This window comes from Cajanus cajan, chromosome 7, assembly GCF_000230855.2.
Source record: "Cajanus cajan strain Asha chromosome 7, NIPB_CcT2T_4, whole genome shotgun sequence".
Classification (NCBI taxonomy): domain Eukaryota; kingdom Viridiplantae; phylum Streptophyta; class Magnoliopsida; order Fabales; family Fabaceae; genus Cajanus; species Cajanus cajan.
The window spans coordinates 56,885,237-56,903,912 of record NC_138523.1 but is presented as its reverse complement, the minus strand read 5'-3'; the positions used below and the strand labels follow the sequence as shown (position 1 = coordinate 56,903,912).

Here is an 18,676-nt window from a genome sequence, read left to right as displayed (position 1 = left end):
AAAAAATTTATTTTAATTTTTATACTCAAATTTTATTAGAAAATTTGTTAAATGTTGTCACATAGAATCTATCTAGTGATATCTTTGTTAGTGAAAACATTATATTAAACCTATTTGATGGTATAATTGTCTTAATTTGTCATTTTTAAATATATTATTAGTGATCTGAGAATAAAACAAGATTTTTGAAAATTATAAGATTAATAACAATAGTTATAAATTGAAGGGAAAAAATTATCTTAAATTTGAGGGATTAAACATATTTAATCCTCTAATTTTTTTTATCTTAAGATGAACTCATTTAATTCATAAATTAATCCTAATTTGTTGGGGTTAACATCCTTTATTAAGATAGATAAAGTGTTTGGAGGATAGATGAGAGCAGCGGCCCAAAAACTAGTGCAGGCTGGACCAGTTTGGAGCCCGGTTCACAAATTCCATGCCATGCCAGTTACATGGACCAATAAAAGAGAGTTGTTGTGTATACGCTCGGTATAGTCAGATCAGAGACTCCTATTTTTTTTTATATTTATTTATTAGACACAAATTATTGATGCCTAATAATTCACTATAATATAAAATAAGAAGTTTGTCGTGTTGGAAGGTGATTAAAAAACGGCTGAATGGAGAAGGTTTGCTAACAGGTGTCTGTCAAGTCCTTCACTGCTCTCTCTCATGTGCGCGTGGCGGAAACCATTTTTTACGGAGTACATTCCATTCCATGAAACTTCCGCACTCAATCTGCTTCCAAAATTACATGCCACGGAAACTCATCCCATTTCAATTTTGAGTGTCTTTCAAGTGATTATGTTAGTTACTACAACATTTTTCATAAGGTTACACTATAAATAACAGAATTACATTTACAGTACAATGCAAGAAAGTTTTTAGAGGTTTAGTAAACATGGATTTTCAAGTTTTTAAAATATTATATGAATTTAATTAAAATGTACTTGTTCTCTATAATCACTAATCACATATTAATAATATTCATGCATTATCACATAATAATTAATTTATGTGATTTTAAAGAATAAATAATGGGTAGTAGGTAGTAACATATGATTTTTGGTGAGATGTTTGTTGGGCCCCATTGGAGACGTAACTGAAAAGTAAAAGATAACGAACAAAATAAAGAGAGAGCGAATTAGTTAATTTTTATCCTGACGCACGCAGGAGGCTAAATAATAAACAGTGACAAATTCACATGGAAGGACGCGTGGCGGATGGTGAGCCGTGGAAGGCCGCGAGCATTATATGAGAGCTGCGAATTGCCGCAGAGGATCAGAGGTGGTTGAGAGTTGAGAATAGCAAAAGGGGATGGGGATTGAGAGGTTGTTGGCCACACTGGCCATAACTCTCTCCATTCTCTCGGGAAATGGAAACACCGTTCACAGCTTCGACGGCGGTACCCACCAAAAACCTCAACACAGTTTGTGTGAGGAACTCATTCTTCCCTCCGGTTACCCCTGCTCCGAATATACGGTACCACCTCCTTTCATACTTCTTTCGCATCAATATCATTTGCAATTATTCTCACAATTCAATATCGGATTTCAGATTCAAACCAAGGACGGTTTCTTGCTAGGTCTTCAGCGTGTCTCTTCTTCTTCTTCTGCTCTTCGTCTCGGGCACGATGCAGAACGAGGCCCTCCGGTTCTGCTTCTGCATGGCTTATTCATGGTCGCTACCTCATCTTGCTTCTCAATGCAATAAATGCGTTACTACGATACAATTCCCTTTTCCTATCTCAACGCAATTGCTTTTCATTCAAATCGCACGTGCTTGTATTTGATTGTAGCCGTTTTCTAAACGTTGTTGTGACTACAGTCCACTGCTATAGACTATAGTGTTGAGGCTTTTTCTCTTTTATGCCAAACTCCAAACATTTGTGTCATGTTTTATGCGTTGACTTTTTTTAGGGGAAGGATTAGGAAGGAGAGTTCCTTACTCTTGTTGGTGTGGAATTTCATTTTAGGTTTTTCTGAACCGTTTGATTGAATCTCAGCAGTGATTTGTTAATGCGATCAGGCAGGTGATGCATGGTTTCTAAACACTCCGGACCAATCACTTGGCTTCGTACTTGCAGATCATGGTTTTGATGTTTGGGTAGGGAACGTGCGTGGAACACGCTGGAGCCATGGCCATGTATCTTTACCAGAGAAGAATAAGGTGGATAGCTTGCTTTATCATTCCTGTTATAATATTCGTGACACGTGTCACTAATTGAGCTTTGGTCCCTTTGTAGCAATTTTGGGATTGGAGTTGGCAGGAGTTAGCCCTGTATGATGTAGCAGAAATAATCAATTACATTAATTCAATAACAAACTCAAAGATATTCGTAGTTGGGCATTCACAGGTATTTATGATTCTTGATGTCGTGCTTTTCACTTGCTATTTGGTGATTGTTATAGCTTACAATTTTTGTGCTTTCCCATCCTTTTTAGGGGACAATTATATCTTTTGCTGCCTTCACTCAACCCGAGATAGTAAAAAAGGTTGCGGCTGCAGCTCTTCTATCTCCAATATCGTACTTGGATCATGTCAGTGCACCTCTTGTACTTAGAATGGTTAAGATGCACATTGATAAGGTATTTTATACTGCGTTCTATTCATTTTTACTGTAAACGCGGATCCTTGAGATGACAAGTGATTCCTGGTTTTGTTCAGATGATCCTTTCCATGGGCGTTCATCAACTAAATTTCAAAAGGTTTTTACATTTCAATTTTGATTATGTCCTGTTCTGTTTTTCTTTTGCTTATTTTCTACAATGTATTTTTAGTTCAGTAAATGTTCACTATGTGTTTTTCTTATTTCACTTTCAGCGAATGGGCGGCTAATCTCTTGGTTTCCTTATGTGATACCCGCCTAAGTTGCAATGACATGCTTTCATCAATAACAGGTTCATGTCTCTATCACTTGCTCAGTATGTGTCGGCCTTTTTGCAAGGATTTGATTGAGTTCACATGCTAGGCTGTAAATGTTCATGCTGAAATTAGCTCTTTGTTGAAACTGTGATCGTCTTCTCCAAATTTGAAAACTCTAGTCTATTGTGTTTGTGATAGTGCTAAACTCACCTATCCAAATAATATTTTCCATGTCATGGAGCTCTCTATTGCCATTATCTGCAGGAGGATTAAAGTGACAATAGGTTAATTTCTTTTTTCTCTGTTGGATGCGTTGTTGTAAGTTTGTACAGTTGTCCATTAGTAGGGCTGAGGCATCTCGCTTCTTTGGTTCATAAATATACGAGTGTGCATGACATGTGAAGACAATTCCTCTCTGTCTGCATGCTTGAAAGGCTTTCTCAATCTTTTTTTTCCCGTCTTTCACCATTTAAGTGTCAGTACTCGGTTAAGATAAGTTGAGTTGTTGCAGCAACCATGATACTTCCTGCTATGCAAGTGCCATGAACTCAAAATTTGTGTGTTTGCAAGTGAATTCAACTTGGTCCAAATAACAGATTGCAAATTTCTGGATTTCTAAACTTTGTCTGCCCACTCAATTTAAATTGATGGAACATTGAGTTGGATGTTATGTGAAATCTATATCTTCTAGAGTGTGTGGAAGGGGTGAACCCTCTCTGTTAGGACAGAAGGGAAGGGACAATTAGTTAGGGACAGTTTGTTAGAGGAGATCGGTCAGTTAAATAGTGAGAATGATGAGGATTGAAGGATTCGTTCTGAGAATTAGAAAGTTTGTATGAAAGGGAAATACTTCGTGGAAGGGATACCCTAGAAAGACAATTATTTCTCCTATTTGCATGCCGTTCAATGAAGTTGTTTAGTTTTGCTTTTGTTGAAAACAAGAAAAATGTGGCATTTATCATATATGTGAAGTAGAAATTCATGGTTTCATGGAACAGAATTCCTTTTATGCATCACAGCATCAGACCAGACCTTGATACTCCCGATCGTAAGTGCTTACGACAGAAAGAATAACAAAAAGTACGAGAAGAAAAAAAAAAAAAAAAAAAAAAGAGAAACTACCCTTCCCTTAAAAAAAAAAAAATTCTTGCCATCGTTTTTGGTTCACTGTCTTTACCTGAAACTCAATGCGGTGATCAAACTGTTCATATCTGGTTAAGAGCTAATAGATGTAGTCTTCTAACAGTAGATTAACTTTTTCAATAACTCATTTTGACCAATTAAATGAGAAGTTGCTCTTTTGGCTCATTCTACACGTTTCAATGGTTTTGCTGTGTTTATTTGTTTGTTTCTTCTTTTTTGGTAAATGCTTCTACTCAAGACACTTGGTGAAATTGCAGGGAAGAATTGTTGCTTCAATGAGTCACGTGTGGAATTTTATCTTGAACAAGAACCTCACGCATCCTCCTCCAAAAACTTGAACCACCTTTTCCAGAGTATGCTTTATTATCTTCAATTGGTAGCCTTTAATGACAATTTTGCTGTGACAGTCCCAAGTATGTGTGGCTGCTGTTTTTAATTTGTGGTACCACTAGCTACCATAATATATTGTTGCTGTTACTTATGAATACCACTACTTGTTAACATCAAAGATTTTCCTCTGACCATGTCTGATAAATTAAATGATCATTGCATTTGCATGATGTCAAGTAGCTAAACTGGCTTTTATTGGGATGGGAGAAGAAATATTGGAAAATAAGTTTGAACTCTGAAGACAACGTTTTGTTTTATGTACATTACCCAGGGGAATTGAATTTGATAATTTGTCTAAATATCAACCTTAATTCTTGTTTGTTTGTTTTTGTGGTCGATGCTTGATACTATTGTTTACCGCTTCATAAATATGATCACCTATTTAGTACTTGGATCCATGCATCAAAATAATGGTTGTTAAAAATAGACTTAAGTATGTTTTTAGTTTCTCAAATTTAAGAGATTTATTTTTATCTCTTAAATTTAAAATTATTATTTTTAGTCTTTATAATTTTAAAAAAATTTGTTTTAGTCTATATCAGGTTACTAATAACATATATGAAAGTGATAAATTAAGACAATTATGCAATATCAGTTAAAAATATCGATAGATAAGTTTTATGCGACAGTATTTGATAAATTTTTAAACAATATTTGAATATAAGGACTAAAATAAATTTTTTTAAAATTACATAGATTAAAAAGATAAGTTTTAAACTTGAAAGAATAAAAATAAATTTATTTTAAATTTAAGGAATTAAAAATATATTTAAGCCATAAAAATATGTTTGTAAGAGTATGATGATTTCCTCAAATGAGGTAGTGTTATTTATAGATTGCAAGATCTGCTATATTTTCTCCTATTTTTGGAAATGTATGTTGCATTACCACCATACGATATATGTTTATGATGTTCATAACATGTTTTATCCTGCCAAAGATCTCATATGTACAAAGATTAATTACTGGCTAGCAACGGCCATCACTTGTTCTTGGCCGGTGATAAGCCAGCAGATGAGTGCACTGAAATTCTTTTCTTTATCTAATATTTGATTTATTATGGTGTCATGTAACCCATGTATTTGACCCTACTGTGGGAAAAGGCTTAGTTGATGTTGTTATCAAATATCTGATAATTTCCAAGAGCATGTCTTTTGAACGTCATTTTAGAAATTTCTGAACTGACATTTCATGTTTGGTTACCTACTTTCACCCCGGCTTTTACATTTTTTTATGGTGCTCTAGAAATCAGTTAATTCATGTGCTATATTATTATTCTTGGTTTTTCTGTCTCTGATGACCTCATTTGTTGACAGTGATCCGCAAAGGTAGCTTCTCCAAGTATGATTATGGAAAGCTAAAAAATCTGATAGAGTACGGCAAGTTCAAACCACCAAAGTTCGACCTTAGCCGCATACCCAAATCATTGCCTCTGTGGATGGCATATGGTGGAAACGACGCTTTAGCAGATGTAACTGATTTACAGCACACACTCAAGGAATTGCCATCCACACCGGAAGTGGTTTATCTCGAAAACTATGGACATATTGACTTCATTTTAAGCTTGCAAGCAAAACAAGATCTTTATGACCCTATGATTAGATTTTTCAAATCATTGGGAAAATTTACTAGTATGTAAAGCTTGCTTCCTTCCGGTATGATAGATGTAATATAATGGTCTATACTAGTATGACTTCATAAATGTTTACGCACGCTGTGAAGTCACAATATTAGTATCACGTGAAGTCCAACTCGATTTTCTGTTTGTAAGTATGATGTCAGATCTATAAAGATTACTATGTTTGTGTAATAAAGCGCCCGCTTTATTATTATTATTTTGACATTTCGGGTGGCCATCAGCACATTGGTTAAAGCTGACAGCATTCATAATAACTACAATAGGTAGGGCTGAAATCATTATTTTTATCACGATAATGCCTCGCGAATATACATGATAATAACTCATGGATATATATATATTCATTATAGTAGTAAATAAAATAAAATAAATAATCTAATTATATTTATTGTCAAACTTAAACAAGATGAAATTAATATCTTCCAAAAATTAGACCCAGTTTGTTTTACTTTTACAGGACTAATTTAATATAAAAAAATTTGAAGGATCAAAAGAGAAATTTAAAAAATTTAGAGGGACTAATTTTTTTTTTCATTTATCAAGTGTATTTTTGTTTTCAACGTAGAATACTATCATTGGCCAAGTTAAAAAAAAAAAAAAAAAACAACCTAACATATTATGATTTTAGAAGGACTACTTTATACATAAAAAAATTTATAGGACTAAAAGCGAATTTATAATTTTTTTTAGAAGGATTAAAAGTAACTTTTATCCTAAGTTTTTCTATAAACACTTGTTGAAAAATAAATAAATAAAATAAATAGATTTCTTTTATAAGATAAAAATAATTTTAAATAAGTTTTTTTTTTGAAAAAGTTAAAATCATTTAGCATTTCAAGAAAATCAATTTTATCTTATGGACAAGGTATTTTTAACTTATGGATAAGGTATTTAAACGTAAGATCAAAAAACTGTTAATAAAATTGAATCCTCTATAGTTTACAATTAAACTGTACCAATATAACCGTGCATGAAGTTTTGAAAAATAAAAAGGTTAAGATATCTGCGGCTAAATTTCTAACAGTAAAGAATATAAATGTGACTATTAATATTGACATTCATGGATAACATCACGCGTTCAGAAAAATCAACAACCATTGAACATAGCTAGCTAGGTCGTCCAAATGTCTAATATGCTTTCAAGAGATAGTGTACAGATTATAGAACATTTAATATGCTTTCAAGAGATACAATCTTTATTATTGGAATAGGAGGTAGTTCCCATGCAAACATTTTATTTTGCTTCTGTATTTATCAATGCACGACGCATCTAACCACATTTGATTTTCGTTCCATCCAACTGAACCTCCTCCTTACTTCTACATTTCTGCCTTGGAAAGTGAAAAAATTCTGTTAAACGATATTCAAACGATAAATCAAACACACTTGTTAATTTATCTATTCCACAACGTAGATATGACATATACGAAAGTACTTTTTTTCATCGAGGAACAATATGGTCCCCTTATAGTTATATCTCGTGGCCAATAACAACTCCACGTTCTTTAATATCTTTGACAAATGCGTTAAGATTTCTGGCTGAGGAGCCAACGACAGACACTGCTTCCTCTGCAGCCTTCTTCCAGTTGAAAGCGTTTTGCTTCAACTCTTGTGCTTTTGGCCCTATTGTTGCTTCCAATATGCACTTCTTCACCTCATCTCTGCTTATCACTTTCTTCTCAGCCTGCCCATAACCCACTCTAATCCCCACACCATACACATCCACCAAGAACTTTGCATTTGTGACTTGATCTCCCCATGCTGGAAATGTCAACATTGGCACTCCATAACTCAGTGCTTCCATCGAAGAGTTCCATCCACAATGTGTCATAAAACATGCCACTGAAGGATGAGCCAACACTTCCTCTTGTGGGCTCCACTGCACCACTTTGCCTTTCTCTCTTGTTTCCTCAAGGAATCCACTTGGCAGAACATGAGGGGAAACCCCAAATTCCTTAGGAGGTGGCTTTAACACCCACAAAAATGAGACATGAGAGTTCAATAGTCCATATGCTATTTCACTCACTTGCTCTTGAGGCAAGTACACTATACTCCCAAAGGAGATATACACCACTGATTCTGGTGCCCTTGAGTTGAGCCACTCTATGCAATCATCACTCTTCATAAAATCTCCACGTATATCTCTTGTGGATGGATCTTTTGGGATCTTGAACAAAGGACCAACAGGCCTTATAACCAAAAACTTTGAAAGATACTCGATGTAGTCATGCTCTAGTTCCTCAAAACTATCCACCAACACGCAGAACGGTGTGGACAAGTTCTTAAACTGTTCCAATATGAGTGTCCCGAAAATTGGATATGGACTAAACGGATGCAGAAAATCTGGAACTTCATTGTATTTGAGGACTACAGAAGGCAAGTGAACATCAATATAAGGATCTGCATCTGAAGGGAAACTTACCAGTTTGTGGAAATAGCTATAGTAAGCGGTGAAGACAGCACTAGATTGAATCCATAGCATGGCAGAAGGAACAGCATGTTGAGCAGCCACATCACAAACCCATGGAACAAAGGGGTTGTTTATGATGCATGAAATTGGATGGTTTTCCTCAGCATGCTTCTTGATCACTTGGGAAACATATTGCTTCCCAACAAGCTCAAGCTGTGCACAGTGCTCACTGAGACTTATCTTCTTGGTACCATCACCCTCCATGCCATCTTCGAAGAATTGGAACTTGAGAAAACCATCACCAACTGGAATCACTGAGTCCTCAGTGATATTGTTAGCGGTTCGCATGTGTTTACCAGCGCTCTCTGCGGTGGTGAAGGTTAGAAATAAGCCCTTTGCAGCAAGGCACTTGGCAAGTCTAAGCAAAGGGTTTATGTGTCCCTGAGCTGGAAAAGACACCATGAGGACGTGAATCGAAGTTTCAGACCCCATTTTCGTTAACTCGATGCCTTTGATTTGGGATGTATATTATAGTACTTAAATATTATTAAATAATGTGCCATGAGGATATTCTTTACATACCACACATGACGTTATCATCGTGGATCGTGTGACACCATAAGAAAAGGAATTATATTGTTCAGCACTCAATTTATGATGCATGCTTTCTTTTTATACCAGTGTATATATAGAGGATGTCAAGGGTTAAAGAAATTAATTTAAATTGATGAGTTTAATTTTCATGTATCTGTAATGTAAATATTTTTTATTTTATAATTTAATCATAAATTACTGTGTATAATTTTAATCTTTATATTTTTTAATCTTTATATTTTTTTAATCTTTATAATTTAATATAAATCTAAATAATTTTTATACTTGCCAATTTTTAATCTTTTTAATTTATATCATTAATTTTTTATAACGTAATTTGTTAACGTATTAGAGATTTTCAATTTTAAGAGAGTAAAAAAATGATATTTCAATAATAGATATTAGTAAAAACAATGTTAAAAATAATTAAAATAATTAAAAAATTATAAGTATAAGAACTAAAATTATTTATCTTAAACTATAAAAAATTAAACTATAAAAATTAAAAAAATATATATTTTAAATTATAGAGATTAAAATGTAAAATAAATAAAATATAAAAACTAAAATAATATTTTAAGCTTATCATAATTATTTTCAAAGTTTCCGAAACAAGATAAAAATATTAAATTCAAGAATGATATAAAAAGAGAACATAAGAGAGACAGAGAGAAAATAATAAACAATATAAATGACATAGTAAAAAAAAAAAAGAAATTTAGAAAGATATAAATTAAATTTAAATTTTGACATATGCATAATAATGGATAATAGGTATACCGATTATTATACTTATATATTCATTTACTCTTTTCTTTCATTTTTAATTTGTTTTTTTGATCAATCAGCTTCACTTACTTTTATTATTTTATGTCTGTACTTACTTATTACGCTTATTATTTATGTCTTTTTCCTTTTTTCCCATTAAAAAAAAGTAAAATAAGTAAAATAAATAAATAAATTTTTATCTAAAATATAAGGAAAATTCAATCATCAACTTCATTTAATATTTTTAATTCAAAAATACTCATAAGACAATAAATAAGACCACTAATTATTATAGGTGTGGTTGGGAATGTTTTAGAAAATGTAGGAGTAAACACTTAATTTGGTTCTTAAAAGATAATAGAGGTAGTCGATCGGTTTCTGAAAAAACTTTGTGGCATCTAAGATCCAAAATTTTAACTCTATTATACAAGTTCTTCCGTTATACTCAAATACTAACTCTGTTAGTTTGTTGATCAGTTAAGTAACAAGTTGACACTTATTCTCTCTTCTAGTTAGTTATTCTTTGTCTTAATCACCTAATATGAATCATAATGTAAGATTTTGGTACTTTCTAATTAGCAACGGACACTTTATTATGTTTAAATATACTAGTCATGGGTGTCAGTTAAAATGAAAGATTTTGTTGGACCTCGTCAAATTTTCTGTAGTTGAATTTTTCTATCACAATAATCCTTAATTTCTTCATCTGTTATGATTATAGATTCATTATTATAAAAGCTAAATTATTGAATTTGGAGTTTAGCAAAATGAGTGATTGTTCTAAAAGATCTCAAGTAAGAATCCATCAATCGAATATGGATGTTTCTACTATGTTTAATGAACCACAAAACTCTTTTGGTAGAAGTGAGAAAGATCTTAGTGGTAATGGTTCTATCTGTAACATTGTAAAAAAAAAAAAAAAAAAAAAAAAAGGCTGATTCAGTAGCCAGAACGGGCCGTTCCCAAACTGGAATGGGCCGTTCCACACTACTGAATTGAACTACATATTGTAGTTGAGAACGGGCCGTTCCGGGAAGGAGAACGGGCCGTTCCGGAGGGAGAACGGGCCGTTCCGGAGGGAGAACGGGCCGTTCCAGAGGGAGAACGGGCCGTTCCAGATGAGTCCCGGAACGGGCCGTTCTGATTTCAGAACGGGCCGTTCTGGGCGTGGATTTTGTGCGTGATCTGGGAGTTCAGAACGGGCCGTTCCGGTACCGGTACGGGCCGTTCTGGCCACTCCGGATTGCCTATAAATAGGGGTGAAGGGGGGGCCGTGAGGAGTTATGGTTCTAGAGAGAAGTTTTAGAGAGAAGGTCTCTGGGTCAGTGAGCTCCTTTCTCTCCCAAATTTCTCTGTTTAACTCATTTTCTCCTCTAGATCAATAACTCCTTCTGTCTTTTCTTGAATTTCAGATTAGAAAGCTTGTTTTGGGAGGACTGAAGTTTCGAGTTGAGCCTCGAGGGGAAATTATACTTTTGATTCAGTCTTTGGCTATCTGAGCCAATCTTCAGGTAAGGGAAGCTAGATTGTTTGCATGTGGCTGAATTTATTAATTTGGATGAGAGTTTTGAACTCTCTGAATAGTTTTAGGCCGGGCACAGGTTGAGCGTGTCAGGCGTGGAAGAGCTTAGAGCTCTTGGGTTGGTGTTAGGCCAGGCGCGAGTTGACGACACTATGCTTGAATATATTTATGAATGAATTGATGCTTATGCATGTTTAAAGTTGGAGTTTAAGATCATGTATGTATGATATATGATGTATGGTGAGGTGTGATTCATATGTATGCTTTGTGATGATATATATGAATGTTTGAATATGATATGTTCATATGGTATGTATTGATCATAATGGTAGGTAGACCATTTATGATGTATGATGCATTATTGCATGTGATGTCTTATGACATGTGTATGGTTGTTGATCATGATGGTGGGCAGACCATTATGATGTATGATGCATGATTGCATGCGATGCCTATGGCATGAGTCTAGCCTAGGACTTGAGGAGAGGAAAAATATTTTCGAACTGGAAGAGCTCACATAGAGTCTCTTGAGAGTGGTGCTTGGATAGACCACTGATTTATGAGAGTGGTGCTCTGGGAGGCCACTGGATTTGGGAGAGTGGTGCTCAGACAAGCCACTGGGTTGGGTGAGTCTCCTCTAAGTCCTTAGCTAGTGTTGGAGCGGGGTATGAGGTCGAGGGTTATTCCCTTAACCAAGTACTCGGGAAGGTGCGTGGATCCTTGCGGATAGTCGGTGGGCGAACTCCACAATTGACTTGGTCAATGCATGCCAAGGTCGTGGTAAGCCCGTACCCAGCTGTGCTATACCTGACGGTGGATCTGGACTTCCAAGTGTGTAAGTGACATCATCCGAGTAAACCCGAGTGAGGATTATATATCCTGTTTAGCTGTGACCGAGCGGGCGCATTGGGCGTGAAAACGGTTGGGGTGGTTTCGGTAGGATGGAATGTCACTTATACAGCTCTATTGTTATGGAGATCTCCTAGGTGTATGCGTGACGACGCATTAGATGATTGATATGTATGCCTATCTGTCATGAGTTGCATTCATTGCATGATTATTAATATGATGAAGTGTGGTGTTTGACTTCATGTTGGGTGAATGAATGATTGATTGAGATGAAAGGTTCCTTAGGGACAGGATTTGGGATGCATGTGTAGTATAGAATTTTTATTCTGTACTTTTATTATTGATCTTTGAATTCTAGCTTACCCTTCTGTTTTCCATGTGGTGGAACTGCGATGATCATACTTGGTATGGGAGCAGGTCAGGGTTAGCTTGGGAGTAGAGATGATCGTTGTGAGACGAGAAGCTGAGTCTCGTGTTTTGAGTTACCATTCTGGGTAACATTTTTTTTTTGTCAGTGCTTGACCGGCACTAAGGAATATTTTGGGATGACTGTACATATATGGTGCTATATTTTATATACAGAAACTTAATTATTTCGATCTTTATATTTATGTCTGTATGTATGTGTTATCCAGTTTAATATTCTCTTAGTTAACTATTTGTAGTGCGATTCCACTAAGTGTAGAGACCGTGGCGGGTCGTTACACTATCTATTATTGTGGAATATAAGAATGAGAGTCGGTAGAAATAAATATGTCATTCAATCATCACTTTAGTTATTTTTAAATTAAAAAAATTTAAATCTTACTTTATCACGTGTCTAAATTTACTTAATTTGTAACTTTTGCACAATAGTTGGGAGAGAGAATACGTGTGGCAATTAATTGTTGATAGGTCATAAGACCAAGAGTTAATAATTGAGTACAATAGCTACATTAATTAACTTACATAAGAGTGTGTTTGGATGAGAAATTTAAATGAAGTAATTCAATTATTTGAAGGATTTCAAATTCGTTGAGGAGAAATATTTTATTTGGATGGAGAATTTATAAAGATTTTGAAATTCAAGTATTTGTGAAATTCTTTAAAATAGTAGATTTTCAAATTTTCTCAAAAAAGTAGGAATTTAGAATTTCTCATATTTTTTTTTCTTATTTCACTTATATATTTCATCTTATCTCTCATCTCTTCATGCTTTTAATTATTGAATATTTTTAAATATTTTTAAATTATTAAATATTATTTAATATTACTTTAAAATAATTAAATATTTAAAAATTGGCTAATATTTATTTTTATAAAATTTAATTTTAAAATATAAGCATATAAATATATTTTAAAAATCAATTTTACCATAGTAGAACTAAATTGTCACATCCAAACAAACAATTTAAAATCTAAGAAATTTGAATTGACTTATCCAAAAAAATACTTTAAGAATGATGAAAATTGAAAACAAAATACTTCAAATACCAAAAATTTCAATTTCCTTCAATTTATAAAATTCTTCATCCAAACACATCATAAAGAAGTTAAAATTTAGGAATCTAGATGTTAAATTTTTTTTTTGAAAAACTAAATTGAGTGTTTTACTCGAAAATGTAGTGTATCATAAAAAAGATTGTTGCATATTTTATGCAAAATTTTGAAAATTAAATACATTTAGTTAACTTTTTAATTCATGTAAAAAAAAAAAGAATTTGCTTAAATATAAAAATTCATAGGAAGTATGATTTATACTACTACTTCATGTCACCAATAACATATCTTAAAGTGACAGATCGAGAAATTTATATAATGTCGATCGAGTTTAATATGATATTTTCACTAATAAAAATAATAATAGGTAGATTTTCTGTAACAATATTTAATTTTTTAACAATATTTAAATATAAAAGACAAACAACTTTTTTTTTTAAAATCATAGACTAAAAAGACTAATTTTAAATTTGAAAGACAAAAAATAAATTTACCTTAAATTTAAAAAACTAAAAATATATTTAAATCTTATAATATTAATATAATTAAATAGTTGATAATTGATTTAAAGTTATTTCTAATTAATTAACAATGTGATTTTTTTTTACATCGGTAGTGTTTTCAAACTAGACACAAGTAATTAAAAATAATTATTATAATAATAAAAATTATATTTTAATTATAAACTACTAAAATATGTAAGGCGGTATTTAATTAGTTGGTTGTAAAAAGAATTACATTTAATGCAAAGAACATAGATCAAATTAATGACATATGATTCTTCAAGTCTAACAAGTGGTTGTATTTAAGTGTTAAATATGCGATTGTATTAAATATTAAAAAAATTGTTAACCCATAATAGTTATATATATTAAACTTAAATATGATTGTTTCTCATTATGAATACATATCTACACAACAAAAATATATACATTAATAATGTACCAAAATCAAACTCAATTGATTAAAAATATATTATTTATTAAGAAAATATCTAAGATATGCATCATAAAATATGAAAATACGTAAGTATACGTAAAGAAAAGTATATATTAAAATGATCTTATATGTAATAATAATAATAATAATTTACTTGAAAATAATATCTATCAAGCAAATAACTAGTTAGCAAAACATTGATCACGTAAATTAAGTAACACGAAATTGTTTTATCTTAACGTATTCTCTTTGAGTTAAAAAATAAAATAAAATAAAATAAAATAAAGACAGTTAACTAGAAGACATCCTTCGCAGAATTTTTCTTTAAAAAAAATGTCAGAATATTGTAGATACAAATGTTTAAACAATTTGCCGGTGGTTCATAACTAAAAAATTGTGACCTCATTACCGTATTAGGGTTAAAACCAGCCCGTTCTCTACATACAAATATTTACAAAAGAATTTTTTTCATATTTAGTTATGTACTGGAAACTTGATTTCAGAATTTGTATAAAATCATATGTTACTTTCATTTATTCAAAATCCTGTATTCTGAAAATGTTTTGCCACTGGTAATATATATATATATGTAAAGGTTGTGTGGCAGTAATTATATTTGTTTTGTTTATGCATAATTTTATGTATGAACTAACAAAAGATGGAAAAGATGTCTTTGGTTCCATCATTTTAAATTTATTTGATAGCGATCGATTTATATCTCTTAATGAATAAAATAAAAATCAAATTTATTTACGAGTTTGCATAGTTTCAACCCGAACTTTTCAGTACCTAACCAACCACCGTACACACCATACACCTTCACCTTCACTACCCTCGTTGTATCTATCTGCGTATATATATATTTTTTTGGATGTAGGTGGAGAGAATTGAAAAGGTATACATATCAACCATGATTTTTCATATGTCAGTCCTTACATGTAATCTTATCATATATTTTGTTTATTATAGATAGGTGCTTGTCTGAGGAGTGGTTGAATAAAGTAGTATAAGAATTTGACCAAAAGGCAAGCAGAATGGTTGTTTGGTACATGAAGTGTGCACGATAATACTAAAAACTATTCGGTGTGTGTTTGAATTTCAGTTGAAAAAGTTAAGTTTAGTTCAACATAATTTTGTAAACTTAAATTTAGTTAAAAGTAAGTTTAAAATAACTTGATTTATGTTTGGATACTTTTATTTCATAAGTACTTTGTTAAAATAAAAGTTGTTTGAATAATATTAATGAAAAATACTAAAATAAATATATATTTTATAATGATATTAATATTGTTTATTTTTTTATTTAGTATATTTGAATTGATAAAAAAAATTTATTGTTATTATTTTATATTTTGATATTAATATTATTAATCAAATTTATTTTTAATAATTTTTTGTTATTAAAAAAAATTAAATAAAAATGAATACAAGATTTAATTAAGTATAATAGAATATATAAAAGAAAAATACAATAATTAATTGTATATACTCCAAAATAAAATACAAGATAGAAAAATTAAGAAATGAAAACTTTTCGTTCAACGAAATATTGCTTTGAATGTAACATACGTTTTAAAGATAATAAAATTAAAAAAAAAATTACCAAACAAACAGATACAGCTAACTAAACCTCCGTTTGGGTGCCTAGACGGCAAACCAAACATACCCTGAGTCGTTCCACTTGCACATTATTTAATCTTAGGGTGGTAAGAAAAAAAACATTGAAGGAAGAAGAAAATGGGGTCTGGATCTCCCATTCACGTCCTCATGGTGTCCTATCCAGCACAAGGACACATAAACCCTTTGCTTAGACTAGCCAAGTGCCTAGCTGCAAAGGGCTTATTTGTAACCTTCACCACCTCAGAGATCGCTGGAAAACACATGCGATCCGCTAACAACATCACTGAGAAATCAGTGATTCCAATTGGTGATGGTTTTCTCAAGTTCGATTTCTTTGCAGATGCCACGGCAAGTGATGGTACCAAGAAGCTAAGTCTCACTGAGCACTGTGCACAGCTTGAGCTTGTTGTGAAGCAATATGTTTCCCAAGTGATCAAGAAGCATGCTGAGGAAAACCATCCAATTTCATGCATCATAAACAACCCCTTTGTTCCATGGGTTTGTGATGTGGCTGCTCAACATGCTGTTCCTTCTGCCATGCTATGGATTCAATCTAGTGCTGTCTTCACCACTTACTATAGCTATTTCCACAAACTGGTAAGTTTCCCTTCAGATGCAGATCCTTATATTGATGTTCACTTGCCTTCTGTAGTCCTTAAATACAATGAAGTTCCAGATTTTCTGCATCCGTTTAGTCCATATCCAATTTTCGGGACACTCATATTGGAACAGTTTAAGAACTTGTCCACACCGTTCTGCGTGTTGGTGGATAGTTTTGAGGAACTAGAGCATGACTACATCGAGTATCTTTCAAAGTTTTTGGTTATAAGGCCTGTTGGTCCTTTGTTCAAGATCCCAAAAGATCCATCCACAAGAGATATACGTGGAGATTTTATGAAGAGTGATGATTGCATAGAGTGGCTCAACTCAAGGGCACCAGAATCAGTGGTGTATATCTCCTTTGGGAGTATAGTGTACTTGCCTCAAGAGCAAGTGAGTGAAATAGCATATGGACTATTGAACTCTCATGTCTCATTTTTGTGGGTGTTAAAGCCACCTCCTAAGGAATTTGGGGTTTCCCCTCATGTTCTGCCAAGTGGATTCCTTGAGGAAACAAGAGAGAAAGGCAAAGTGGTGCAGTGGAGCCCACAAGAGGAAGTGTTGGGACATCCTTCAGTGACATGTTTTATGACACATTGTGGATGGAACTCTTCGATGGAAGCACTGAGTTATGGAGTGCCAATGTTGACATTTCCAGCATGGGGAGATCAAGTCACAAATGCAAAGTTCTTGGTGGATGTGTATGGTGTGGGGATTAGAGTGGGTTATGGGCAGGCTGAGAAGAAAGTGATAAGCAGAGATGAGGTGAAGAAGTGCATATTGGAAGCAACAATAGGGCCAAAAGCACAAGAGTTGAAGCAAAACGCTTTCAACTGGAAGAAGGCTGCAGAGGAAGCAGTGGCTGTCGGTGGCTCTTCTACAAGAAACCTTGATGCATTTGTCAAAGATATTAAAGAACGTGGAGCAAAGGAAATATAAGGGTACCTCTATGTCCCTTCATAACATTGTTGCAGAGAATAGAAAAATCAAATGCGAGTAGCTCCGTCTTAACTATCTCTACTACTCTTCCAACTTGCAGCATCTGTATTTCTGAAACCATACTAAATGTTCTGCAACATAGATATAGTATGATTTATAAAATGTCTCAAAACAATTAAAGTCGTGAGATGTAACTTGTTTTAGCAAGTGTATATCATTTATGCTTGAATCTACGTTGATAAAATTATTTTTGGATATGAAAAATATTCAACGTATACCACTTCGAAAATGGTTTTAATAATTATAAATGTAATCTTAGTCTATAGTTAAAAGTTGAACAGGTGGCAGTCGCAGAAAATGAAGCGCTTAATTATCAGCTTCTCCTTAAATTAAATAGTCAACATCTCCTTTAACGTGTTTGTCTTGGCTGCTTCCGTTGATTTAGTACTTTGTTTCCTATTAATTAATGTCACACACGCCTCCTTGCTTTAATTTACTTCACCATATTTATGCATTACACATAGCCACAAATAATGCTTTTCAATATATAAATGACCTATTAAAATAATAATGAATTAAGAAATTAAGATAGTTTAGTTTATTAAAGTTTATTTATTGATAATACAAATATTAATAAACATGATTTTTTATTTTTTATTGCTGAAAATTCTAAAAAAATATTTAGTCAATGGAATATTATTACAATAATGAGTATAAATATCTAATTAAGCTTAATATTAACCAGAGTAATTTTGGTATTGATTAACAAATTAAGAAAAGTGTAATTTCACTTTATTAAATACTAATTTAAAAAGAAACAAATTATTTTGATATGTACGAGTTTTAAAGCATGTATAATATATAATGAGAAACACACATATATAAAATTATAAGAAAAATATGCAAACTATTTCTC

At 32.6% G+C, this 18,676-nt stretch overlaps 3 protein-coding genes and 1 long non-coding RNA gene across 4 annotated transcripts; 3 read left to right on the top strand and 1 right to left on the bottom strand.

Moving 5' to 3' along the window:
- Positions 1–1,212: 1,212 nt before the first annotated feature.
- LOC109794733 (lipase 1) lies at positions 1,213–6,236 on the top strand. The gene is made up of 9 exons (XM_020354176.3): positions 1,213–1,485; positions 1,561–1,683; positions 2,032–2,172; positions 2,249–2,359; positions 2,448–2,591; positions 2,671–2,711; positions 2,827–2,903; positions 4,269–4,364; positions 5,718–6,236. The coding sequence occupies exons 1-9, from the start codon at positions 1,321–1,323 to the stop codon at positions 6,038–6,040; spliced, it is 1,221 nt and encodes a 406-aa protein (XP_020209765.1). The 5' UTR covers positions 1,213–1,320; the 3' UTR covers positions 6,041–6,236.
- Positions 6,237–7,117: 881 nt separating this feature from the next.
- Positions 7,118–8,979, bottom strand: LOC109789821 (gallate 1-beta-glucosyltransferase). The gene has a single exon (XM_020348859.3). It carries the CDS (start codon positions 8,940–8,942, stop codon positions 7,512–7,514), a length of 1,431 nt encoding a protein of 476 aa, XP_020204448.1. The 5' UTR covers positions 8,943–8,979; the 3' UTR covers positions 7,118–7,511.
- Positions 8,980–11,101: 2,122 nt separating this feature from the next.
- Positions 11,102–12,913, top strand: LOC145949477 (uncharacterized). Its single transcript, XR_014427687.1, has 3 exons — positions 11,102–11,133; positions 11,225–11,323; positions 12,601–12,913. It is a non-coding gene; the product is annotated as an uncharacterized LOC145949477 (long non-coding RNA).
- A 3,296-nt stretch (positions 12,914–16,209) lies between these two features.
- LOC109818706 (gallate 1-beta-glucosyltransferase 84A24) lies at positions 16,210–17,994 on the top strand. Its single transcript, XM_020384239.3, has one exon. It carries the CDS (start codon positions 16,339–16,341, stop codon positions 17,758–17,760), a length of 1,422 nt encoding a protein of 473 aa, XP_020239828.1. The 5' UTR covers positions 16,210–16,338; the 3' UTR covers positions 17,761–17,994.
- Positions 17,995–18,676: the final 682 nt, after the last annotated feature.